The sequence below is a fragment of the Palaemon carinicauda genome, chromosome 30, assembly GCF_036898095.1.
Source record: "Palaemon carinicauda isolate YSFRI2023 chromosome 30, ASM3689809v2, whole genome shotgun sequence".
NCBI lineage: Eukaryota > Metazoa > Arthropoda > Malacostraca > Decapoda > Palaemonidae > Palaemon > Palaemon carinicauda.
Window position 1 is genome coordinate 72,534,261 of NC_090754.1, and position 25,820 is coordinate 72,560,080.

The following is a 25,820-nucleotide window of genomic DNA, read 5'->3' on the forward strand; positions in this document are numbered from 1 at the left end:
GACGCTTTTCCTAGTGTGCTTGGCTTCGGCTAAAAGGGTCAGTGAAATTCATGCCTTCAGTAAGAACATCGGCTTTTCTACAGAGAAAGCCACATGTTCACTTCAACTTGGTTTCCTGGCCAAAAATGAACTGCCTTCTCGTCCTTGGCCTAAATCCTTTGATATACCTTGCCTGTCAGAGATCGTAGGCAACGAACTTGGAAGAGTGCTGTGTCCAGTTAGAGCTCTTAAGGTCTACTTAGCGCGTACTAAGTCCTTACGAGGTGAATCTGAGGCATTATGGTGCTCAGTTAAGAAACCATCATTGCCTATGTCAAAGAATGCTTTGTCATATTTTATCAGATTTTTAATACGAGAGGCTCATTCTCACTTGAATGAAAAAGACCGATGCTTGCTTAAGGTTAAGACGCACGAAGTAAGAGCTATAGCAACATCCGTGGCCTTTAAGCAAAATAGATCTCTGCAAAGTATTATGGACGCGACCTTTTGGAGAAGCAAGTCGGTATTCGCGTCATTTTACTTAAAAGATGTCCAGACTCTTTACGAGGACTGCTACACACTGGGTCCATTCGTTGCAGCGAGTGCAGTAGTGGGTGAGGGTTCTACCACTACATTACCTTAATTCCAATATCCTTTTAATCTGTCTCTTGAAATGTTTTTAATCTTGTTTTTGGGTTGTACGGAAGGCTAAGAAGCCTTTCGCATCCTGGTTGATTTGGCGGGTGGTCAAATGTCATTTCTTGAGAGCGCCCAGATTAGGGGTTTGATGAGGTCCTGTTGGTATGGGTTGCAGCCCTTGATACTTCAGCTCCTGGGAGTCTTTCAGCATCCTAAGAGGATCGCTGGGCTTCGTGAGGAAGACAGACTAACAAGGCAGAGTAATCGTCTAAGTCAACTTCCTTACCAGGTACTGTACCTATATATATTTGGGTTTTGTTATGATATAACTGTCAAAAACTCTAAGCATGTACGCTGTAAACTTTATTTATTCTGGTCTCTACCCACCACCATGGGTGTGAATCAGCTATTATATATTCACCGGCTAAGTTAAATATTTAAAAATGATATTTTAATTATAAAATAAATTTTTGAATATACTTACCCGGTGAATATATAAATTAAAGGTCCCCCCCTTCCTCCCCGATAGAGACCCAGCGGGATGAGAAGAATTGGAGCTGTTTACATGTATATGCATTATCTGGCCGATAGTTGGCGCTGGTGGGCACACCCGCAACCTTCATAGCGATCGCTCGCGAGTTTTTGTGTTTTTCTGTCGAGCCGCCGGAGCGTCAGCTATTATATATTCACCGGGTAAGTATATTCAAAAATTTATTTTATAATTAAAATATAATTTTTCCTTTATTTTTTATCAAGACTGCAGATTTCTAAGCTCCTAAGTTTTCTATTATTTTCAGCAAGTTAGCAAGAAGAGATTCTTTCAGAACATGTTGGAGAATTGGCAATGTTAATTCATTATATAAATGTGTATTTGGTAGCTCAAGTCCCGCTGATTACCGCCATATTTCCATAACTCATATTATCTAAAGTTTTTGAATGTCTAAATAGGTTTGCTGAAGATAATCCTCTGTTCCCTAGTTTGCAGTTAGGCTTTCGTAAAGGCCTTGGAACATGTGATGCTCTTCTTAGAATCTCCAATGCTGTATAGAAATCCCTTGATTGTGGTCATGAAGTTCGTATGATTGGCCCTGATTTTAGTGTTAATCCTGAGACCCTTGTTTTCAAACTCAAACAGTTTGGAGTGGTGGGTCTTTTCTTAGTATCATTATTGAATTCTTAAGGAATAGATTGCAAATTGTTGTAGATGGGCACCATAGTGTGAGTATAGGAATATGATATCTGGTGTTCCTCAGGGTAGTGTTCTTGGCCCATTAGGTACTTTTCATACTTTATACTGTACATGACATGTTAGTTGGCCTAAAAAACAAGCTCATTGCATATGTAGGTGATGCTACTCTCTGCATCAATTCCATTTACTTAATGTAGGCCTATGATTGCTGAATCCTTTAATAGAGATCTAGCTAAAATTAGTATATGGTACAAATTATGGGACATGAAATTGAACCCTATCAAAACTAATAGTAGGTCAAGGACAGTGGCTTCTTAACATCCAGATTTCAGCATCGATAATGTTTGATTAACTCTATACGAGTCTTGAAATTTCATGTGTGATTCTTGATAGTAAATTTACTTTTCAGAAACACATTTGGTCTATCTCTTTATCTATTGCACAAAAAATTGCCAAATTGAGAGTCTTTTTAAGATTTTCTGTGATCAATCTATTTAGAAGAAGAGTTATAAATCTTTCGTTCTGCCTTGTTTCGAGTATTGTTCTCCTGGCTGGTCTTCAGCTAATGAAACTCATCTTAATTTGTTGGACAGAAACTTATGGTCTTTTAAATTTCTTATTCCTGATCTAGATATTAAACTGGGGCACTGTCGTTCAATTAGTTTGTTATGCATGTTGCATAAGATTTTTCATAATTCTGGCCATCCTTTGCATCCAGATCTTCCTGTACAGTACCATCCTGTTCATAATACGGGGCATGCAGTTGATTCTTATAGTCATGCCGTCATCATAAGACGCGATGCTACGCAATATTCTAGAAGTTTTATTCCAGCTGTTACCAAGATGTGGAATGATCTTCCTAATCAGGTATTGAATCATTGGAACTTTAAAAGTTTAAATTTGCAGCAATTTTTTGTCTGTTGAACAGACTAATACAGTATAGTTATTTATTATGAAATATCTATTTTGATATTATTACTGTACAAAAAATATTGTTCAGTATTTCTCTTTTAGTTTTTTTATTTCCTTATTTTTTTCCTCACACTGCTATTTCTCCCTATTGGAGCCCTTGGGCTTATAGCATCTTGCTTTTCCAGCTAGTAATAATAATAATAATAATAGGGTTGGAATGTGTGGTCACCTGTCGTAGTACAGTTATTCACTGTGCCCATGCTAGAACTCTAGTCTTACTGTGTTATCATAACTTCACCAAATGAATCTACATAATTTGACTGAGTAATTAATATTACATTAAAAAATAAAGTATAATACTATCCAAGGTCATACTGTATATGGTATCCACTTCCCAACAATTAGGTCTACCACATTTTCCTCACCTAATGCAACTTGTGTCAAATAACTTAGCCCTGTGTCAGAATATACAGCAAACTTTAACGTTATTTTTTGGGGCTATAATACATGAATGAAAGTAATGTACAGTAGTGAAAATCACATAGTACATGAATCAAAGTATTGTAGTGAAAATCATCCTTTTATTAGAAGCCACTTATGATACCTTTATGTCTACTGACTAATAAAATAAGACAAAAGTTTAAAAAAAAATATATGTATATTTTTTCTTATAACAATTAAGGCGAATAGGAGAAATTCCTCGAGTTTTATCAGTGGATCTGTTATCAATTTTTCTGTCCAATTACAATAAATAGTCAAGATTTTATTCTATTGGATGTCAACAGCACACCTGATGAATAAAAAAAAATGGTTTCCCAATAGTTTTGGTAGAATGGTGAAATTACAAGCTTGAAAATCTTTCCTCACTGATGTTAATAATAGGTTATTATGTATAAGGTTAAACTTGTGTTATTTATATTCAGTTAGGGAATTAATTGGGTTATTATAGCACTTGAACAATTATTATGTATAGTACTTACATAGTAAATTATTTACTTTGGTAAATTTATTGCTTATGAATGTCTAAACACATTTATGGAAAACTTGACAAGATTTTTTTCTTCTAAAATACTTTATTAGGAAGAAATAACAGTTTATTTTCATTTCTACTTTTCTCCTTCATCTAAAGACAATTTCTTTTCCTCATTCTGTTCATGATGGACTTTGTCATCTTGGACAATAACATTTTGTTTTTGGTCACAATGTGTTTCTTTTGATGTTGCTTCTTCTTCTTCTTCTTCTGCTGCTGCTGTTGCTGCTTCTTGAATCTTAGCTAAGAAGTCTGCTTCCAGAAGCTGACATAGTTCTTCATGGGTGAGAGCCACCTTGTCAGGTGCAATGCGTCTTATCATTGCACCAATCGCCCCTACAGAAAAAAATAATATAATCATATGAATAATATTGATAATTAATAGCTTAAATATTTCATAAATGGAGTACTGTACATTATAAAAATGAAGTTCTATAGTCCATTTCTTTTATCGATGCAGATTTGCACCGACTCGCAGCGGTGCCCTTTTAGCTCAGAAAAGTTTCTGATCGCTGATTGGTTAGAATCATCTCGTCCTACCAATCAGCGATCAGGAAACTTTTCCGAGCTAAAAGGGCACCGTTGCGAGTCGGTGCAAATCTGCATCGCTAAAAGAAATTAACTATAGTGTGTTGAGCTGTCTGAAAGCAAAATTTTCCAATTTTTTTTCCCCACTGTAAGAAAATATTCTGTGTTTTATGAAATCTCTGGAGGTAGGTCGCAGTATAGAAGGTCTTCAACTTACAAACTTAATTGGTTCCAAGAAGCTGTTTATTTTGTCCTAGGGTAGCCCTAACCTGAATTCCACACCTATGATTTCCAAGTAAAAACATCAACAGATAGTCAGGTTTCATATGAAATAGATATCAGGTTATTACAAATGTCATTTTGTTTACTGTATTAAATGATATATTGTTTTTCTGGGTCGACCTGTGACGTCCGGTGAAAAGGTCCTTCTTGTCAATTTTCTGATATAAATACTTCCTTTATTACAATATTTCTTTATCTTATCTTTGTTATTTTCAGTTGGATTTGTGTTTTTATCTCCAAATGTTTGTAAGTTAAGGACCTTTGTACTGCTAACAGTTAACAGCTACTATTTAAAATTTTAGGTTAAAATTAATTTCTTCAGTACACATTATGTCTCACAATTTGAAATTGAAATTTGTAGGAAAAGAAATCGTTCAAAAACAGTTTAACCTAAAAAAGAAAAAAAAAAATATCCAATGTGAGAGAAGTGATTTTATGAGGATCTTTATCTTTTTCATGCATGAAGAATCCCAATTCAAAGAACTAATTTACAGTTTTTAAACATTAAAAAATGTAATGGGTGTTTTTTTTAATTGTTATTTCAATGACAACTGTCATGAAGGTTTTGTTTCTGTTACAGAAAAATCTTGATGAAAATAACTTTTTATGTAACATCTAAGTATACAATGCAGCAAATATGTGGTTCATGGGGAACACCTATGCACAAAGTTTACTGTACAAAAAATACTTATACTGTACAGTATATAAATTAGATTACATTAAGGCAATTTAATGCATAAACTGTAATTGTTAGGAATATAATATTGCATACTTTTAATGTACAATGATGAATATCATGCAGAGCTGTACTATTCTATGACAATCAATTTACCTTGTTGATAAATTTATAGAGAATGTTGCACAACATACATAAATTAGTAAAAGACTGTTATGAAGACATCAGAATACTGAACTTTGCTGCAAGACCTATAATTGAGAAAAAAAAATCCTTACCTTGTGGGTCAACTGCACCAGTCTGATGGGCAGGTTCACTCTCAGAAGTAATAATCTCATCACCACCTATATTACTTGCGTTTACTAATTCGTGGGCATGAGCATCTCGAGACCCCACCAAAGCATTGATTAGCCTGCGACTTTCTGTTTGTCTCTTATTTGCAGTCCGCCCCTGAACTCTAGCTAATTTTCGTTCAAGGCCTGCTAAATACTGTGAGGAATCATCTAGAGGGACATAATCCTCTGTAAAAACAAAGAATAAATATAATGAGTACAGTAAATTGAATAGCATAAAGTTTGAATATACTGTACTGTATATACTGTACATTACCAGGTGTCATTTTCTCATTACAGTACAGCACTATATACAGTACACTTACATGAAACTATTTATTTCATCACAAATTCATTACTTACTTGATTAGCCTGGCATTGGCCTTAGGTACTTTTATGACAACATTTGAAGGGAAATTTAAAATTTTCTATTTTTGATCTAGCATTCCTTTCCAGTATACTGTAGATTGTAATGTTAAATTGGTATTTGACATTTTAGTAACACAGTATGCTGTTTCAGGTATAGTAACAAGTTTATGAGTGGTAAGCTCTGGTTTTCCTATTATAATAGGTTCAAGCTTCCTGTATACTGTATTGTATTTATGTTTAGTTCCTAGTTTGAGTGTTGATGAGTAACTTTGGGCTTCCTTATCCTTATCATTTGGTTTATAGTAACTGCTGTTAATTAACATGGTATTGTCATCCATTTGTAAGTATTGATATGTAATATTGTGAACTTTGCTGTTTATCTTTGTATTTGTGTTTTTTAATAGGGGGATTTTTCCTATTGAATACTTATTTCTACCAAGTCATTAATCTTTTTTTTTTAATCTTTGTGCACCTCTATTCGTTGTTCTGAGTTTTATATCCTAATTTACGGTTGGCTGCAGTTTTCATTAACTGCTTCCTTTATTAGGTTATTTTTTCTATATTCCACAAGCTAACAGTGTTTATGGTCCTGTCTTTATCGTTTCTGTTGTTTGTTTTTCTGAATTTTAAACCATTTTTTGCTCCATCATTTGCCGTGAAGACAGTGAAGTGTACAGTACATGTAAGGGCTTACCTGATAAATCATGCTATGCTTACAAGGTAAGCTTTGTATGGGCCAGGTTTTTTTTTATCCTGGGTTAGGTATTCTACGTGGCAAGATTAGTTGAGATTCAAATGGATGTCTCTTTACCAGGATGTCTTGCAAGAAGCATGCCTTGTGTGTTGTAGTAGAAGCTTTCCTATCTTCAAGTTCATTCTACCAGTGTACAACAGTTCCTTTGCAACTGGTAGCAACAAAGGAGCCTCAGTTTATGCATGATGTGTCAGCTAGATTGTCAGTGTTAAGTGTTTTTCATTACATTTCTGATTTATGATGCCTCAGCTTATCATGTTCTCTTACCTGCTGAAAAGGACACCTTGATGGAGGAGGGCAAGTATGAAGTTCACCTTAAGCTGTACATGCGTGTATTACTGTACTCCAAAAGAGGCAGGATACACCCCTGTATATGTTAACCATTACCCCACTCTGTAATTTTCTCCTTCTCCTGTTCTAGTCTCAAAAGGGATAGGTTTACCTTCCCATAGGGTTCTGTTCCGATTATGTGACAGGTGGAGATTCGCTGTGTTGATCCACACACACAGTTTCACCTGGAACCATTATAGAGTATCCAAAGTGGATTGGTTTTCCTTGATGCCAAACTTGTGCATGCTGTATAACATTTTACATTATTCTGACCATCCTTTGCATTACTTTTCCATCAAAACATAGTACTTGGTATGCAGGTAATTCTAAAAATCTCGCATTTTCTTTTGTGGGGCTTGGTATTATCCATTACTTGAGGAGTTAAATTCCACTCAAGTCCAAATTCTGGAATTATCTTCCCTATCATGTAAAGTAATGTACTGTAATTGAATTGGTGGATTTTCAGGTGTTCAAACTAGGTTCTAATCCCCTTTGGTTGAGTAGGCTGACACAAGTATTATTTCATTATTTGTTTGTTACAATACATATCTATTTAACATTATTATTTACCAGTACTGTATCTCAATACAATCACTTTTTTTTCATCTCTCTTTTATGGTTGAGTCTTCTTTTGTTTCTTTTCTGTACTGGGCTGTTTTCCCTATTAGGCTCTAGGACTTGTAGCTTTCTGCTTCTTCAACTAGGGCTACTGCTGGAGTTGTAATATTTTTATAATCATTTATTAATACAGCCTTCATATGGATTTAGATGAAGAATGAGGGCTCTATTTAATACATGGGTTTGTGATGAAACAGATCATATCTTTATAACACTAATATTTGTTTGTGCAAACCCATTAGTCATATATAACCATCTTTCATGGTTATAACTATGAATGAGAGGTGCATGAGATGGATGCATTAGTGATATTATAAGATATTCTTTGTATATTGCATATTAAAAAGTATGGAATATTAATTAGATAATTTTTTCTTACTTTTTACATATTAGCTTCTGAGACACTACAAAGTTAAATCAAAAACATATAAAGGAAATAAACTTTACAAATAAAATCTATTATTAGCTTTATCGCCAATAATTAGCTTCGTCTGCCTCTCTGTCTACCCATCTCTTGTTGCCGAAAGTAGAATGCCTTAGCTATTAGGGATTATGTGACTTAAGAACTGATATAAGAGTGCCTAACTTGGGAAAATATACCAAATAATTACCATATAAATCACATCCAGATACAAATACAAAGCAAGAGTTACCATTCAGACTTACCATCAACAAGAAAATTATCTTGGCCAGATGTGAAACATTGTGGAGTGAAGGAATCTTCAAACTTGCATTCAACAGGTTTTCCAGAATTGTTTGAAACAGGACCCCACAACTCCTGTTTCTAAATGTCAAAAAAGTAAATACATTACAAAGCACTAATGGTATGAGGCATTTAAAGAGACTAATACACTGATCATATGAAATGTATGCAGTACAGTACAGCTGTCAAGTCCAACTTTCATTTGTTCCATTTTAAATGTCATTTAAAAACAAATCCTTTGGGCAACTCCTACAACAGCCCAGCATAAGGTAAGGATCACAACTGTGGTTTCATTAAACTACATTAATAATAATGATAAATGGAAACAAATAAATACCATAATCATACAGACAAAATATGTAGGCTTCAGTATTACTTATTTTTAAAAATATAAAAAAGCTGAGCATCAATGATTTACAGGTATTTTGTTTCACTTTTACTTTTATTCTCCATAAAGAAATAAAGTATCAATGAAAAACATTAAATAATATAAAGAAGTAAAATATCAAAGTTATGTAGCAAGGAAATAGAGAAGTTATAATTGCAGTAGCCAAGAGATGAAAAATAATGGCAAATTTGATAAAGTACTGGATATGACAATACAAAATTAAAGACCAGATACCATTGGTTTTTAGTTACACTTCAAACCAAAAAAGACCTTATCTGACCCATGTACATTAAATGAAGTCTACTGGAGTCAATCCATGTATGGAGAGAATGTGGGTTAACAGTTGCCGAATGGTTTGATCAGCCTACTATAAAAGACTGAAGAAAGAGACACAATCAGTCTTTGGTGACAGAGAGAGAGAATGATGTGATTTTGGTGGAGTGTCAGGATAAAAGGCTTGCATAACTGACACATTTACTATGATAGCACGGATGCTTTATGGAATCACTCGGTTCACAGTTTTTTGATACAGGAAAACTTTTGATCTAAAAAGAAACCACAGTAATTCACAAATGATTATATTAAAATAAAGTACAACAAGGTTTTAATAATTAACAATAGATAAGGCCTTTGTGTCCATAGAACCATGCATCAGGACGAAAGAGTGATGGCTGAGTTGGGATATTAATAAAAGACATGCTTTCATGTCTAGAAAAAATAAAATTTGCATAATATTTGAATCCAAACCTTTATGAGAAACTGCCTATTGGTGGGAAATATAGTCCCTCTTAACTGACTGGCAGACATTCATCCATAACTTACAGCAAATGTTTTTATGTTGAACAGGCTGACATATGTTTTTATTGTTTATATATGAAATATCTGTTTTAATGTTGTTACTGTTTTTAAAATAGTTTAATTGTTCATTACTTCTCATATCATTTATTTATTTCCTTATTGCCTTTCCTCAATGGGCTAATTTTCCCTGATGGAGCCCTTGGGCTTAGAGCATCCTGCTTTTCCAAATAGGGCTGCAGCTTACCTAGTAATAATAATAACATAACACAGGGATATTGAAGTTATTTAGGTTCAAGTCAGAAAAAGCTTTGACAGTTGAGGCTAAGCGCTGACCATAACATCTCTCTATAATAATAGCGAAAGAAAACGTGGCTGCGCTACGTCAGGCAAGTAGGCAGGGGGCAAGATTATCCACTCACCTAACTAAAAACTGTTAAGTAACTTATTAACAAGTTTCAACGGCCATTTTCATATTTTGCTGGAAGACATTCCTATAAGGCTTATAAAATATTCTCATCGGAATAAAAAAGTCTAAATAAATCCTAGAAAGAAGTTGTAGGGATGAATGCATGTGTATAAAATCTAACTAATGGCATCACAGGTAATGCAAAATACAAATGAAGTGCTGTAAAGATTTTTTTTTTTTGTAATGAAAGGCCTTCACAAGATAGCACACTTCTGTCCTCTTGGTGACATATAGGTACAGTATTACATTGTGAAACTAGGTAATAAAAAAATACTAGCAACTAGAGATAGTGATTGATATGTAAATTAGAGCATCACTATTGCAAAGAGAGAAACAAATCTTTGATGCATATAACCTATACAGCTCTATGTAGTAGTAATAGCAGTCTACTTATAAAAATTGTGCTGGATATTTCGAAGTGCTGTGACCAAGTTAGGACATAGGGAACATCATACTGTACTGCAATTTAAAAAAGCTACAGTGAGAAGATGAACATACCTGCATCATTTGAAAGATTCAATTATGCTTCAATCCAAATTACTTGTGTATGCTAGAACAGAATATCCCTGAAATATAAATAAGTCTTTATAATCACATAGGCATAAAATTCACAAAATAAATTAACATTGCATGACATACTATGTATATTTCATAAGACAGCTGACTCCAGATGAAAGAAGCCACTGTATTTTCCTTGAAAATGCAAAAGCCTTATCTTTTCAATTACAGTGTAATTTAGTTCATCAAATACATTAGCTACACTCGAGTCTACCCACGAACTTATAAGAATTTTGGCCATGGTGACATATTTCCAGTTCTAACTTACTCCGTAGGAGGATAGAGCCATTTTTGGGCTCAGCCATGTCGTCCTGATGGAAGGTTCCTTTAGGCAGCTTTCTAAGCGATATTTGGCTACAGTGATACTTCCAGAGAGTTGACCATAGGTCTCCAGAATTCTAACTCCTGGCACAAGTATTCTTAATATAACTCTTAAGGATATCGCATAATATCAGGGGACGTATTTCTTGATACGACACATAGCAATCTTCACCCCGAATATAGTTTTCGCTTTGAGGTGGAAGAGTGGCGAAAATGAAGGGTAGCCGTTATCAAGGTTACCCGGTGGATCCCCTCCCGGTACCACCCCGGCGAACTATTCCTTTTGTAGTAGCTAATTAAGCAGGGTGAACAGGTATTAGCACCTTTGAGTGTAATACTTTTTAATGAGAATCACTATGGTGATTCTAGGACTGTTCTATATAGGTATAGAATCTAACCAATAACACCAGTGCTGTGTGAACATTCGTACACAGTGTTAAACATCTGAGTGAAATCAAATTGATAATTTCATAATAATGAGTGGCAACTACATTTTACTAATATATATTTTTTCCCTTACAGGTCACAAATATATATATTTATTGATGTTGGCTATGTAAAAGATTCTATTTATGATACATTCGTTATGGTATTTATTTTTGTCCATACAAATAAATACATAAAATTTATTTGCGTCTTATTCGCCCTACATGAAACCGAATAAATTGTCCAGAGTCTTTTATTTTCCTAGAAATAAAAATACTTGATAATGTACCTCTGTAAGAACAACCTGGTAATAACTAAAGTTCCACATTGTTCCTATGAATAATACCTTGAAGCTTTTTAGTCGGTATCGACTTATTCCCTGCAGGGGGCAGGAAGCCCTGAGTTAGTTCCAAACTTAGTGGATATAACAAATAACAGTAATGTCATATATACATTTGGTCTGGGAGACCATATAAGAATCTGAGTCAAGGTAAAGGCACTTATACAAACCCACAGATATAGTACTTTCAAGTAATTCTCTGGTAAACTTCCATCAGGACGACATGACTAAGCCCCAAAAACGGATTTTGAGCAAAGCGAAAAATCTATTTTTGGGTGATATGGCCATGTCTTCCTGATGGACCCTCCCTCCTTTTAAAAAAAAGAGTACAGTATACATCTATGTAACAAATCCCCACCCAAAACTACTCTATCTGCAGCTATCCATGCGTAATTGTAACAAGGAATAGTTCGCCGGGGTGGTACCAGGAGGAAATCCACCGGGTAACCTTGATAACGGCTCCCCTTCATTTTTGCAACTCTTCCCCCTCAAAGCGAAAACTGTATTCGGGGTGAAGATTGCTATGTGTCGTATCAAGAAATATGTCCCCTGATATTATGCGATATCCTTAAGAGTTATATTAAGGATACTCGCGCCAGGAGTTAGAATTCTGGAGACCTACGGTCAGTTCTCTGGGAGTAGCCAAATATCCCTTAGTAAGCTGCCTAAAGGAACCTTCCATCAGGACAACATGGCCATATCACCCAAAAATAGATTTTTTGCTTTGCTCAAAATCCATTTAGTGTACCTCAAGCGGTTCACTGTAGGTATTAGTACTTGAGGATCTTTGTAGATTTCCTTTGATTCCTAGCAGCACTTGCTAAATATGCTTCTAATTTACATCTCTTTCTGCTTCTTCTCTTCAATATTGCTGTCCAAAGTCTTTTCATTTGTACTTTAGTGTAACTGCAGGATTTTACCAAGTTGCTCTTGGGCACTGATGGTCTCAGAGGTCCATGCACAGGGCTATGTAAAAACAATATTCCTTCAACTGTGTTAATCTAGTTATTATTTAGCCAATGATGTTAAAGAGTGGAATGATTCATCTTACAAGTTACTGAAGAAATGACATTTATGAAGATCTGCTTTTTTTTCTACACAAATTGTTCTATCTGCTGAGTCATCAGCAGCCATTGCCTGGCCCCCTCTTGGCCCTAGCTTGGGTGGAGAGGGTGCTTGAGCACTGATCATATGTATATATGGTCGGTCTCTTGGGCATTGTACTGCTTGATATGGCAATGCCACTGTGCCTTGCCTCTGCCATTCATGAGCGGCCTTTAAACAAGGTCCTATATCAGTTTAAGTAAATGGGAGTTTGCCCAGATAAGACCTTGTTTAGGTTAGTGAGTTGGGAGAGAAAGGAATACATTTCAACACATCATGGCGATGAAAAATGACTTTACCAAAGGTTTACCTAGAAATATCTGGTGGTGTGACGCTGAAAATTTTGCTCTTGCACTAAATATTTTATCAAAAAAGGCCTTTCTCTGCAGACTGGCTAGGTAGCAATGTATCTTGGGGCTGTATGTATGATGACGGCCGTACCCCATAACTCCCTTATTTTCTATCCTGTCGCTTAAAATATGTCAGTCTAAGGGGGATCGCAGGGAGATGTTAGACCTCTCCCCATTAGGTAATGACACGGCTTGTAGGTTAGGTTAGGTTTGGTTAGATGGTGTTCTATGCACATGGATGGTCCTACCTGTCGTCATACAAACCTCCCGTATTTTGAATTTAAGATAGGCATAGTAAAGCCACAGAGAAGACCTTGGACAGCCTACATACCATGCTTAGGTTACTACAATACTTAAGACTGATTCAGTGTTATCCCATAATGGCCCCTCCAACAAAAAACACAAACCTAATTTTCCTCCAGCTTAAGCTAATTGTCCGCTGTTAGTTGTTTCATTAATATTTTAAGAATTAGACTTAGGCTATAGTCATGCTAAAATAAATAAATTAAGGTTCTGATCAGACATGCCCCAAACTTAGGATATGTCAAGTCTTGCTTTGCTTGGCTTTAATATTTGTGGTTATTGGGTTAAACGGGGTTATTGAGTTTATATCTAGCTGAAATAGAATTAGGATAAATTATATTCACCTTCAATTTGGTCTTTTGATTTCCTTAGGACTTTTTCTCCTACGCCCCTCAACTCTTGGAAGTTACTGGTCAATCCAATATGGCTGACAGATGACAGATATTACTGTACATGAATTTTAACTCATATTGCTAAGACTTTATATTTTTGAAAATAATTATATTTGTATAAAAATGACCATACTCTGTAATTTAAGAGTCAATGTCCTTCCATTTAAGAATTGTCAGGACTACAGGGCTGTGTAGCATTCATGGATCTAATAGGCAGTTTTTATTCCACATTATCTATTGTATTTTATGGAAAGTAAACAGCAATTAATAAATAAAGAGACACGGGATTTATGCGAGCAAATTGCTGATAATAAATTAGCTGATAACTAAATGAAATGAAAATTTCCTATTACATATCTTCAGAAAACAAATTTAAAACCTTCACTCTAACTGTCTTTGAGATCTGTGGTCAAAACAGCTGATAAGCACGTAAACTACCAGCTAAGTTGTTAATTGCTCAACGTAAAATTTAATTTGTCGTGAACTTTTAACAATTTTTCGACAATTATCAAGCTATTGAACTTATCAGTTAATTTTTTCTATGAAAAAGAGACCAGTGGCATCAGGATTAAGGTAAATCATTGAAACATTTTCTTTATAAGTAGTAAACAGCTCAAAGTAGCCTTGTTTACTTGTTTACACCAAGAACCCGAGTCACATGTAAACGTGACAGTACGGACCTTCCATTTATCCCATATTGTATTAATGTAATAATGTCCGTATTGTATGTGTTATTACATTTATCATTTGTTTAAGTCTTCCCATTGTGTAATTATGGCATCAAAACGTCCCGTTTCATAACAAAAACTCAATTTAAGACTGTGTCCAATCTGACCCTAAGATAAGACCTTGGGAATGCTTACAAGGGGCGTATGTGTGATGATGGCCATGCCCCAGTGGATTAAATAGGTAAGGAAACGGTTTGTAGGTAAAGTTAGGGAGGGAAGGGATAGATTAGGATATAGGGTGATCTACAGACATGTTTTTATCCGGCATTGTAAAATGGCTTCTCTTGCAGGTAGGCTGGTAAGTTGGTTTCATTGTATATTATTACATACTAATGTAACCTAAGGAAAAACTACTGTTTCTAAAAGAAAAAATTACGCTCTCTTCGAAAATGACACTCGTTCCCGTCGCAAATTAATAGTTTCAGAAATAAATATACATCTATATCCTCCAATAATGGGGGACCCCCAGTGGGAACTCGGGGTTTTGGGTGGGGAAAACATACTGGGGAATCGATATATAAACGTAAAACAAGCCTTTTCTTCTCTATACATTACCTTCTTGAAATTATAATAACGAGGAGAATACAAAACGGTATATCTGGATAAACTTTGGAGGCGCCGTTACAAAGATTGTGTCATGAAAAAATACAGTAACCAGTGCTGCCAACGTCCGATGTAGATCAAATGTTATTTTGTGACCTGTCATACTACTAGGCTAGGTTAGGTGGGTTTGTTAGGTTCTGTGCCCTTTTTGTACATTTTATATATTGAGTAAAACTTATATGGAGAAATTATTTAAATTATGGGAATATCTATCATTACTATCTCTAGTAATGTCAACGTGCCGTTGGTAACTCTGTGTACCATACGTCATTGTTGGTAACACTGTGTATATTGGTAACGTTGCTAATGTTATCGTTCGTTCGTAAGAGAAGTGACACCGTGCATCTTAAAGTTATCCGAATTGGTTTATCTGTTTGTTTCCCATTGAAATGAACATCAAATTCGCTTAATTCACGTTATTTACTATAGGAAAACAATTATATTTCGTTTCCCCAGTATGTTTTCCCCACCCAAAACCCCGAGTTCCCACTGGGGGTCCCCCATTATCGTATGATATAGATGTATATGTATTTCTGAAACTATTCATTTGCGACGGAAACGAGTGTCATTTTTGAAGAGATCGTAATTTTTTCTGTAAGAAACAGTAGTTTTTTTCCTAGGTTACATTAGCATGGAATAATATACAAAATTACCGGTAAGTTTTTGTGGATTTATAGTTATGGACAGAACAAAAGGTTTGCTACTAAACAAGCTTACCCTAAAGAAAACGACTGAGTCCCTTTGTATATCAGCGGCCAGTAACTCCCGTGTGGATTAAAAATGGACATCAACTACCCTATACTTTCCCGTAACCTAACCTACAAGCCACGTCCTTACCTACTTACCTAATGGGGGGCCAACGCCCCCCTGCGACCCCCCCCCTTACAATGACGTGTTCTAAGTTAGCCATAATAATACATACAGGTGGTTGCTATCATACCTACACCCCAACGACTTGTCTTTGAAAATTACACTTGTTTTCACTGCAAATAAAAATTTGATTATCTAAGAAATATTCAGTGGGGTTAGCGTGTGCAGCTCAATATTTGCTGCTTGCCAGTACATAGGAGCTTGCTGTTTTTTTTCTTCGTGAGTGAAGCAAGCACACGGCGTAGCAAAATCCATTAAATTTCTAAAAAAGATATCCCTGTTCTTAGACGGTATAGTGTGTTTTCGGTTTACTTGCTGTTGAAATGAAGGTCAAATTTAGTGAAAGCAATTTTCATTGCTGGAAAAATTATATGTTTCTGTTCAAAATGGTGTTCCATTCATAACTATAATTTTACCATTTTTATTGAGTCACCAGGCCTGTGGCTTACATAGAAAATTAGAACATACGTTGACCATGTCCGTTTCCATCCACACTTTATCAAGTGTAGTTATGAGTATGAAGTGAAGTTACGAGTATGTTGGTCAGGAAATAATTAATTTACTGGTCTTTTCTCTGCTGTCTCGCTTTGCTCACAATTTTACATTATCTCATTGCTCCTCTGTTCTGGCATGCGGAAGATATTGCACTGTGTGATAGCCTAGTAGGTGAATATTTTGACAAAAATCTATTGACCTGACTACCTACACTACACCTGATGAACTTTTGCCACATATGAACAAGCTTCTCCCTTAAAATAATTTTGTAACTAAAAATTTAATCTGATTATTACAACAGGCCTACCATATGAAATTCCAAATGTATTAACATGACAGAAAACCCATATTTTACCAGGGAAACAAACACAACAGTATGACTTGGCCTAAGATTCTTGGTAAAATTGTAGAGTAGTGCAATAAATGGATTGTAGAAAATATAAATACTGTACTGAGTATTTTGTGGGATATTGTACTGTATGTTTATTAGGTTAATATATGATACTGTACTTTAATTGCCAGTGAAAATTAAATTCACTGTAAGAAATGGACGAGTGCTGGCTAGTTTAGTATTTTTCTCAATATGTTTAATAGGGGCTGGGGCATAACTTGGGGTATCTGTTGCTGAAAATGTGAAGTCTATCTCTCACTCTGTCCATTGTTTACATTTGGGAGACTAATATCAAGTTACGGCGGTAACTGCGCATGTGTTGCTTGCATTTGCTATGGCCAGCTTTTCTGTTTTTTATATGACGTAATCGTTACCTGGCATTTTTAACCAATTAGGAGCTTCCAAATATTTATGCACAAGTTCCCGGATGTTGTTGTTCTACAACATTCCACCCTTCCCTTCAGTTGAGTTAAACCACCATCACATAAAAATGTTTTCAAGAGTGAACTTAAGGGAAGTACAATCTGTTTAGAAATTTAGTGTAATTTCATCTATGTCGGCACTTAGGATGGAAACACACACTGTTCAGTGTTTAGCTATTGTTACTCATGTGAAGGTAAAAAATAACCCCAAAATAATGAGCCACAGGGATTGTGAACGCAGCTCAACATTACCGCTTGCCAGTACATACGTAGCTTGCTTGTTTTTCGTTTTCCGCAAGAAAAGCGAGTGCACGACGGAGCAAAACCCATTAGAAGGACGTGAAGTAAATCATAGATGATTATGATACTTTAATTTTCAGCCACTTAATTAACCATATATTTTTCCAACTGATATCTTGTGGTTATTTTGCATTTCTGACCATTATTATTGCTGCAAATCACTTATTTGGCATTTCCCCACCCAAAAAATCTCTGTTTCGCAGTGGGGTCCCCTAAAATTGTCTTTTTATGAGGGGGGTCCAAAAACTCATGAATGGGTGGTTTGCCCCAATAAATATGGTAAAAAATGGATAAAACACAAGATAGCGAGTAGGAAAAATATATGGTTCATGCATTTGGCTAGAAATTGAAGTATCATTTACTGTTTATTATAATGATTTCTGGCAGAAATCCATAGTTTTCTAATTACATAGTTGTGGGTTGACTCCCATTACTGAAAAGCTATGCTTTTGCACTAGATATTGTCATCAATTATGTTTGAAATGCCTTGAAATATACCACTTACCAGTCGCTTGTATATTTGAATGAACTTTTTTAAACTATGGAGTTGTTTGTAACAACATTACTACAAAAATCTCTCTGCTTAATTGAACGTATATACCTGTATGCGGGTACACCAAATTAATATTAATAATGTGCTGTTTTTTTCTACCGTAGATCGCTTTACATCTCATTGTTCGTGTGTTCTGGCTAGCGGAACATCTTTCAATATGTGCTTTAACCCCATGGGCTAGTATTTTAGCATTATTTTAATCATCTGGTAATGAAAGGAAAGGAACGGAAGTTTTGACTTATTTCAAACTGGTTTTTGCTCGGCCTTGGCTTGCTTTACTTGTGATTTAACGGTACTGTATTTCACTACTCCTCTGTTCTGCCAGGCTGTATGTGGAAGTATGCGAACGTCCCCAAGTGTGCTAGTGTTTTGGCGTTATTTTGATTATGTAGTTAATCACTTGGTTCAGGCTGGTTCATTCCTTCACAAGTACAGTAAGCTGGATGTGGCCATAAAAACTTTTATGGGAGGTGGCAACAACTTTCGGTTAGTTGGCTGGGGTAGAGCATCTTTCCAGCTCACACTAACCCACTGAGCTTTCTTCACTTTTGTTTAGGCTATGGTTGAGTGCAGATATATTGTCTTTGACTTAGGTTATTCCTATTTAACGGGCTAAAGTAACTTTAAAAATTTCCTTTTTCTTTTCAGGAATGGTTGGTTATTGAGTACAGTACACGTGGGTTTGTCCTGGCATATTGGCTGCCCTTGAGGTACTTTTATGTCAGTAATGGAGATGGATCCTCACCACCTGTGCCCTTCATGTAGATGACGCTCCTGCATGGAGGCTTCTCCTTGTGCTGAGCGCCTCTTCCCGTTTGGCTTCTTCATGAAGCTGATCGGATAAGAGTGATGAATGTTTGACCCCTGGGCAACCTTCGAGTTCGGAAGACCCCGTTGACTCCCCTTAGCAGACAGTTGAGCCTTATCCCTGTAATGAGTCTAGTTCTTGACACTCTGCTTCAGTTGTGGCTTTTCTTGGAGATTTCGAGTCCCCCACCCCTCCTGAAGAAACGGATGTAGGAGAAGTTAAAGGTTGGGGCACAGCAGGAGCGCACAGCTCCCTCCGCAGGGGTTGGTGTAGACCTTCGCCACCAAGCCGCTGAAGGGGTCTCTTCCAGTCAGTTTTGTGTCTCCGGTGGATACTACCTCTGCAATTCCTCGTCCACCTGAGGAATTATAGGTGGGTCATCTTCAGAGTTCCAGCCTAGTGCGTTCACCTCACGGGATTCCCTTTTGAGAATGTGGAGGTAATGCACCGATAGAGTTCTCATGTCCTTAGCCTCAGCACACACTGCCTCTGCTTGTCTTCATTCCTGCAGCTCCCAGCTCTAGCATTGGAACAAGAGCAGTTGTAAACTGGTTCTCCTTGGGGTTTCTAATCGTGAGATCCCTTTGGGGTTAACCCATTAACTAGCATCGGCTACGTTTCACAGGCAGCGCTCTGTGACGATCTGCAACGATAGCTTGCTCAGCTCGTTGACCGGAAGCAGCGTGTTCTGCTCGGAGGTCCACCTCCAGGTGTCTGTCAGCCTTCCTGTTTGCGGGATGGATGCCCGCCGCCAACTGCAGGTGTAAAGGCAGCCTTCCCATTGTGAGAAGGGTCCCTTCCCCGCCTGGCTCATAAAGCATTTGCTTGTCTTGGTAATATATTTTTCAATGTTAGTGCTGGTTGGGGGTGCCAAGATAGTTAGTATTGACTATGTTTATGTTGAGCAAATGCATTCAGAAACTTCTTATTGGCTGCTTCAAAGGAACTTGGCACTTATGTGTTATAATTCAGAAGAAAAATCTCTAGGCTTACTGAAAATCAAATATTTCCTGCCAAGGACAAGGCCAATATCAGAATATCTTTAACAAACCATCAGAGCTCATTTATAGGTCAACTGACTGTTAGCACGGGAAGGGTCAAGAAGAGAGTTGCCAAAATCTCTATCTCTTTCCCGATCAGGGAGGAGATCGAGCGAGCCTTACAAATGGACTCCACTCCTCCCGATCATAAACCCATAGCTCATGACATCAGGGGTGTTAGCTCATCTCTGACTTTCAAAAAACTATTCAGTGATGTAGGTACCTTTATTGTGAGCGGGCGTGTGGAAATGACAAACTACGTTCACAGCCTACTAACTGCAAGACGCAACCTATAGGAACTAGATGTACCTTCTCGATAGGTCCTGTGGTGGCTGCACTGCACAAAACATGGTTATGAACACCTCGGCTCCCTTGCAGGACAATTAGCAATCGGTTGAGGGCAGATGATACTTGGTAGTAAGCCTATAATGAATGTATAGTTGTTCTAACACGGTTACTTACCTAGAACTACCTTCTTAGGAGTTACTGGTAACTCTACCTAACCGACCAGCTTTTTGTATAGTTTACCCTCTTCCCGTTTTCTACGGGGTCAACCTCAGGCAGTGTGATGCGTGCCCTGAGGCGACCCGGGGTCGGGCAGCGTGCTAGCTCAGGTCGAATCGTCAGTAAGTTTCTGGTTGCGGCGTGATCAACATCTCGCCGCGCTCTCTCTTACCTTGTGCGACCCTTTGTGTCCCCTGATCCTTTGTGCTTACCGCGTGTTACCCACGTGTTTCCCTTTCACTTTCCCTTTGCATCCTTGTGTCTCTGGGTGTATTAGCTTTGCGTTATGGATCAACCTGAGATTGATCCCCACTCCTTGTGCTCCACGTGTAGGGGGAAAGTGTGTTCCCCTGCCTCTACGTGCCTGGAGTGTCCTAACTGGAGTGAGATCCAGTGGGTGCTCTTCGGGACTAAGAAGAAGGCGGCGGCTAAGAAGTCACCTAAAGAATCCAGTGTCTTGTCGCCTGTGGTTTCCCCAGAGGTCTCGGCAGAACGTAGCTCCCGTCCTTCTTCCCCTACCCAGAGTAGGGGACGAGGTAAGTCCGTTGCGGGGAAGAGGCCCATTGCCCTTCCCCAAGAGTCTGATATTCCTGTGGGGGAAGTGTCAAGTGTGGGGCCTGAGAGTAGTGCGGGAGTGTGGGTAAGAGGCGAGGAACTGGTGCCCGCAGGTCCCGTCTCCTCGGAAGATCCTATGTGGGGGAAACCAAGTGTGGATTCTTCCCCGGCATCATGGCGTATTTCAGGTACTTCAACCGCTCCCTCGTCTACGTTACCCCCCGTGTTTCTGCAGCCTCCCACACCTGGGAAACATCGAGGATTTCCCCCCGCAGTCTTGGACGTTTCCTCTAAGAAGAAAGCCAAGAAGAGCAAGTCCAAGGAGTGGGTGAACATCACAGTGCCCCGGAGCGAGCTGTTTAAGGTTACCACAGCCTCGGCCGCTTCCGGGTGGCTCCCTAGAGCCTCGCCTTCTGTGTCTCATCCTCCTACCTCCAGCCTCGCCTTCTGTGTCTCATCCTCCTACCTCCTCCTTCGGACCAGTCGCCCGGCAAGAGGGGTCGAACCAGGCCCCCCGTGTAGTGACTAACCCAACAGTGGCCTCCGCTTCTTCTTCCCTTGGGAAGGACATACGGGCACCTTGGAGGCCTTCCTAAAGCAACAAGGGCGGCCGTCGGTCCGCATGGATCCCCCATCCACGGGGTCCCCCGAGGAACCAGGTACTCCCATGACGGATACCTTCGTCCCCACGGGGCAGCCCATACCAAGGGCAGACTCGTCCAGCGTTGCCTTTCCCACCGTCACGGAGTACCGCCGTACGGAGGAACTGGTGACGGACGACCTGGTGGAAGGAGGGGAGTGCTCGTCTGACGACATCTCCTCCTACCGTAAGGTTCTGGCCCTAATTCGTCAACACCACCGATTAGACGAATCTAAGCCCTTAGCAGCAAAGGCCGTGCTCTCCGGACTGTCCATAATGATCGTTAACCCTGTGCAACAAAAGCCTTCATTGTCTCTTAATGTGTGTCTCAAAAGTAAATTTGCTGTCGAGAATCGCACCTAAAATTTTAAGTCATACAAATTTAAAGAAACTATCAATACTGAGATCCGGATGTTGAGGAGCCAATGTCCTTGACCTACCTACTTACAATCATACTTAGGAAGATCATTCCACAACTTGGCCACAGCTGGAATGAAACTTCTAGAATATTGTGTAGTCTTGAGCCTCATGATGTAGAAGGCCTGACTATTAGAATTAACTGCATGCCTAGTATTACGAACAGGATGGAACTGCCCGGGAAGATTTGAATGTAAAGGATGATCAGAATTATGAAAAATCTTATGCAACATTCATAATAAACTACAGTAATTGAATGAGGGTGCCAGAGATTAATATCTAGATCAGGAATAAGGAATTTAATAACCTGTAAGTTCCTGTCCAACAAATTAAGATGAGAATCAGCAGCTAAAGACCAGACAAGAGAAAAATACTTGAACAAGGTAGAATGAAAGAATTAAAACACTTTTTCGGAATAGATTGATCACCGAAAATATTGGAAGACTTTCTCAATAAGCCAATTTTTTGTGCAATTGAAGAAGACACAGACCTTATATGTTTCTCAAAAGTAAATTTTCAATATTTAACTTAGCCGGTGATTATAATAGCTGCAACTCTGTTGCTCGACAGAAAACTCTAAGGTAAAACTCGCCAGCGATCGCTACACAGGTTGCGGGTGTGCCCAACAGCGCCATCTGTCGTCCAGATACCCAGTACTCAATGTAAACAAAGACTCAATTTTCTCTCTGTCGTGCTATCGACAAGACGTACTTACTCGCTGTTGCTAAACTGGAGTTTTTTCACAACTAATTGGTGAAGTACATTATTCTAGTTTTGAGCTTTCGCTGTGCAGGGTTTCTCTTCACACAAATCCTTGAACTCTTTTTGATAACAGATTCTTTGTTGATGACTTTTTGATAGTTTTTTGAATTCCCCTTTGACCAATTCAAAATGGCTGACCCTTCACAAGTCCCAAAATTTAGGAAGTGCAATGCTAGGGACTGTTCAAGGCGTCTTCCGAAGGCTTCTATCGACCCTCACACTGTTTGTTCCAATTGTCGGGATAAAACCTGTCAATTGGAAGATCGGTGTGAGGAGTGCGTTGGGCTTTCGGAATTCGATTTTATCGAATTCCAAAAGTATACACGTAGGCTAGAGAGAGATAGAGTTAGGAGAAGTTCCTCTCGTTCTATTGATATTTCCTCTCCTCATGCCCCACAACCTATTCCTTCCCCTGTAGTGGTTGCTCCTAATCCCCCTCCTTGCACTCAGGAACCTTCGATGGCTGATATGATGCGTGCCATCCAAGCTCTGGGTGAGAGAGTTGAGTCCCTTGCTAGTGACCGTAATCAACTTATGGCGGATGTGAAGGAGCTGAAGTGCAAAAGTGCAGTGGGAAGTGATAAAGTGCCGAGTGTTAGTGTTGTGGATAGTGTTGCGCTTGAGGGTTCGTCTGTTCGTGCCTGTCGTCCTCCTAGTCCGGGACCTCTTGCAAGCTCCCAAGTCCAGGGGAGAAGCAATGTCGTACGACAAATGGGTTCGAGAGGCTTTAATCAGCGAACAGACGTTCCCTCCGTGGTATCGGGCGTATCTACCCAAGATCGCCCCTGCCTAACTAAGACGAGAGAGCCCATTTATACCTCGTCTTCGGAAGGTGTTTCTCGCAAGAAACCCTGGACCAAGGTCTCACGACCGTTAAAGCGCAAGTCGGTCCCTTCCACACAAGTCCAACGGCCCAGTTGTAGCCACTGGGTCAGTTCGGACTCGCTGCCGTCATCCGATGACTGCTCACCGCCTAAGAGAGGCAAAGCGGTACCGCTTCAGACAGTAACACTGTCTGTCGCCGCACCTGCTCCCGTAGACCCTAAGTGGTCTCTACTGCAAGACATGCAGTCTAAACTAACGTCTCTTATGCAGGACTTTCGTGCGGAGAAGGTTGCTGCCGCACCAGCTAGTACAGCTCCTTGCCTACAACCGCCCACTCGATCGGTTGTGCGTCCTGTGGACGCTGAGGTAACCTTCTCACGCACACCAGTTGAGAGAGTTCCGCCACCCATGCGTTCCAGTGTGATCTGCCAGCCGCATGTTGACGTTCAGCGACGCACGGAGGTCTCCGTTGACGTTAGTGAGGTTCAACAACCGTCAGAGTTGTTTTGTTTTGACGCGGTGCGTCAACCTCCGCAACCCAGTGTGGTTGCCACTGCTCACCCACATCAGTCCAGACAGTCTGGAGTAGACGCTGTGCGTCCCCGCGCTGCTATGGTTGTTGCCAGCTCACAGACTGGGCAGCAGTTCCATGACGTTGCGTCCGGCTCAGTCACGCATGCACCCGTGCGACCGGACTCAGCTAACCAGCCGTTACCCACTCCGTTGCCGTTCCCTCATAGTTATCGGATGAGGGACTTTCTGATGATGATGTTGCTGCACACGTCGATGAACCGCATTCAGAACTGGACGAGCCTAAGTCTACGCAACCCTCTTTGGACTTTAGATAAGTTTTGGCCCTTTTCAAAGAGATGTTTCCGGACCAGTTTGTTTCTGTGGCTCCGCGTTCTCCTCCGTCAGAGTTTGTGTTAGGCATGCCGTCAACCACTCCTGCCTTTACTAGACTCATCCTCGCACGCTCGTCCAAGAGAGCTTTGCGGGTAATAGGAGAATGGCTGCAGTCCAAGAAGAGTTTAGGGAAGACAGCTTTTACGTTTCCCCCTGCTAGACTCTCTTCTAGATCGAGCGTCTGGTATGCCACGGGAGAAGTTCTCGGCTTGGGAGTTCCTGCCTCTGCCCAGGGCGACTTCTCAAGTCTTGTAGACTCTCCCCGCCGCCTTGCCATGAGACGCTCAAAGATATGTTGGTCATCTTCGGACCTGGACCACCTTTTGAAGGGTATCTTTAGAGCCTTCGAAGTTTTCAACTTCTTAGACTGGTGTCTAGGAGCTCTAAGCAGAAAGATATCTCCGACAGAGAAGGAGACTTCCTTGCTCATTATGTCCTGCATGGACAAGGCCGTACGTGATGGGTCTAATGAGCTTGCTGCATCATTTGTGTCCGGAGTCCTTAAGAAGCGTGAAAACCTATGCTCATTCCTTTCAGCTGGAGTTACACCATGCCAGAGATCAGAACTTCTGTTTGCTCCTCTTTCCAAGTGCCTTTTTTCCAGAAGACCTGATTAAGGAAATTGCCGCTTCTTTGATACAGAAGGACACTCACGATCTTGTTGCGTCCTCCGCTCGCAAAGCCACCCCTTTGCCTACCTTGTCAGCTAGACCAAGGATGGACACTCCAGCGTCGCGTTTTATTCCGCCCTTTCGTGGCAGAGCCTCCAGCAGAGGAGGTGCTCGTGCCGAAGGGAAACGAGGAAAGAAGAAAGGAACCAAGTCCTTTAAGGGCAGAGTCTGACTGCCAGCTTCTTCAGACAGCAGTGGGAGCCAGACTCAAGAACTTCTGGCAGACCTGGGAAAAGAGAGGCGCAGATGCTCAATCTGTGAAGTTGCTCAGAGAGGGGTACAAGATCCCGTTTGTACGGAAACCCCCTCTAGAAACGTCTCCCATCGATCTCTCTCCCAGGTACAGAGAGGAAGACAAGAGACGAGCCTTGAAACAGGAAGTGTCTCTTTTACTAGAGAAGGGAGTGGTGGTCAAAGTCTCGGACCATCAAACCCCGGGATTCTACAACCGCCTCTTCTTGGTGTCAAAGAAGACAGGAGGGTGGAGGCCGGTGCTAGACGTCAGTGCGCTGAATGTCTTTGTCACAAAGCAGACGTTCTCCA

At 39.4% G+C, this 25,820-nt stretch overlaps 2 protein-coding genes across 5 annotated transcripts in view; one reads left to right on the top strand and one right to left on the bottom strand.

Moving 5' to 3' along the window:
• Positions 1 to 3,286: 3,286 nt before the first annotated feature.
• LOC137623283 (coiled-coil domain-containing protein 32) lies at positions 3,287 to 13,882 on the bottom strand. Its single transcript, XM_068354063.1, has 5 exons — positions 13,740 to 13,882; positions 10,492 to 10,559; positions 8,305 to 8,422; positions 5,514 to 5,756; positions 3,287 to 4,085 (listed from the first exon to the last, which is right to left on the bottom strand). The coding sequence occupies exons 2-5, from the start codon at positions 10,498 to 10,500 to the stop codon at positions 3,826 to 3,828; spliced, it is 630 nt and encodes a 209-aa protein (XP_068210164.1). The 5' UTR covers positions 10,501 to 10,559; positions 13,740 to 13,882; the 3' UTR covers positions 3,287 to 3,825.
• Positions 13,883 to 14,183: 301 nt separating this feature from the next.
• Positions 14,184 to 25,820, top strand: part of bigmax (helix-loop-helix-leucine zipper transcription factor bigmax) — an 86,046-nt gene continuing 74,409 nt past the window's right edge. The window contains exon 1 of one of the 4 annotated variants that reach the window (XM_068354059.1): positions 14,184 to 14,360. The gene's annotated coding sequence lies outside the window, so the exon portion shown is untranslated. The other 3 variants (XM_068354062.1, XM_068354061.1, XM_068354060.1) reach the window with 3 other exon arrangements.

Excerpts from the sequence above, each read along its gene's own strand:
- LOC137623283 (XM_068354063.1), bottom strand. Across the intron at positions 5,757-8,304 it reads AGATAATTTTCTTGTTGATG|AGGATTATGTCCCTCTAGAT; the intron begins GTAAGTCTGAAT and ends TTGTTTTTACAG. Across the intron at positions 4,086-5,513 it reads TGGTGCAGTTGACCCACAAG|GGGCGATTGGTGCAATGATA; the intron begins GTAAGGATTTTT and ends TTTTTTCTGTAG.